Source organism: Cyprinodon variegatus, unplaced genomic scaffold, assembly GCF_000732505.1.
Source record: "Cyprinodon variegatus isolate N-32 unplaced genomic scaffold, C_variegatus-1.0 Scaffold110, whole genome shotgun sequence".
In the NCBI taxonomy this organism is placed as follows: Eukaryota; Metazoa; Chordata; class Actinopteri; order Cyprinodontiformes; family Cyprinodontidae; genus Cyprinodon; species Cyprinodon variegatus.
Genome location: NW_015150563.1, coordinates 1,493,885 through 1,494,991, shown reverse-complemented (window position 1 = coordinate 1,494,991; position 1,107 = coordinate 1,493,885). Strand labels below are relative to the sequence as shown.

The 1,107-nt window shown below is 53.4% G+C and overlaps 1 protein-coding gene across 1 annotated transcript in view; it reads right to left on the bottom strand.

The window, feature by feature from the left end:
- The window catches only part of gnmt (glycine N-methyltransferase), a 14,632-nt gene extending 13,567 nt beyond the window's left edge, over positions 1-1,065 (bottom strand). Inside the window, exon 1 of the mRNA XM_015374894.1 lies at positions 379-1,065. Within this exon, the coding sequence (XP_015230380.1) occupies positions 379-587 (209 nt within the window). The 5' untranslated portion in view covers positions 588-1,065. The remainder of the gene's footprint in view (positions 1-378) is intronic.
- Between the last annotated feature and the right edge of the window lie 42 nt (positions 1,066-1,107).

Genomic DNA, 1,107 nt, shown 5'->3' with positions numbered 1-1,107 from the left:
ATGTATGGATGGATGCAGGGACGGATGGATGGATGGATGGATGATGATGTATGGATGGATGATGGATGGATGGATGGATGGATGGATGGATGGATGATGATGTATGGATGGATGATGGATGGATGATGGATGGATGGATGATGATGTATGGATGGATGGATGGATGGATGGAGTACCGATCACGTTGGACCCCGTAGAACCAGAACCATCCTGGGATTGTGGTCCAGCTGTTCCTCCTCCACAGAGTGTGTCCCGGTAATGAGGCTCATGTTCCGGGTGGACCTGCTCCTCCCGCTTCATGTTCAACAATAATCTGGACCAGGAACCCATCCGAACAGAACCGATTGATCAGAACCTTCCTAAACCCGGAAGCCTTACCCGGTACCGCAGGCCGCATCCAGAACCGTCCGGACGCCGTGCTGCCTCAGCAGGGAAACCACCCAGCTCCGGTACTCCTGGGTTCGGCTCTGGGTGTCTCCGATGTACAGCTCCCACACTTTGGCCGCCTTTCCGTCGGCGTACTGATCGGGAAGCCCCTCGGCAGCGACACCGAGGGACCGGGTCCGGAACACGCTGTCTACCGACATGTTAGGCAAGGTGAGGCTGGCTGGACCTGCAGCAGGTTGGAGCCTTTATATAATAAACACAGGAACGCAAACTTTCAACCAATGGCGCTCTTCTGCGGAAGCACGCCTTCTCTATGATTGGATGACTCTCATAGGCCCCACCCTTTCCCGTTGTTTAGGTTGGCGACGCGTCACGGGGGCTTTGCCCTCAGTTTAGTCTGGCAGGTTCGCTGTTCGTCAACAAAAACTAGCTGAGGGTTTCAGTGCTTTTCGGTTCTTGCTGGATGTTCAGAGAAGGAGGCTCAGAACGTTCTCCTCTTCAGAGAAGGAGGCTGTGAATGTTCTCCTCTTCAGAGAAGGAGGCTGTGAATGTTCTCCTCTTCAGAGAAGGAGGCTCAGAATGTCCTCCTCTTCAGAGAAGGAGGCTGTGAATGTTCTCCTCTTCAGAGAAGGAGGCTCTGAATGTTCTCCTCTTCAGAGAAGGAGGCTCAGAATGTCCTCCTCTTCAGAGAAGGAGGCTCAGAATGTCCTCCTCTTTAGA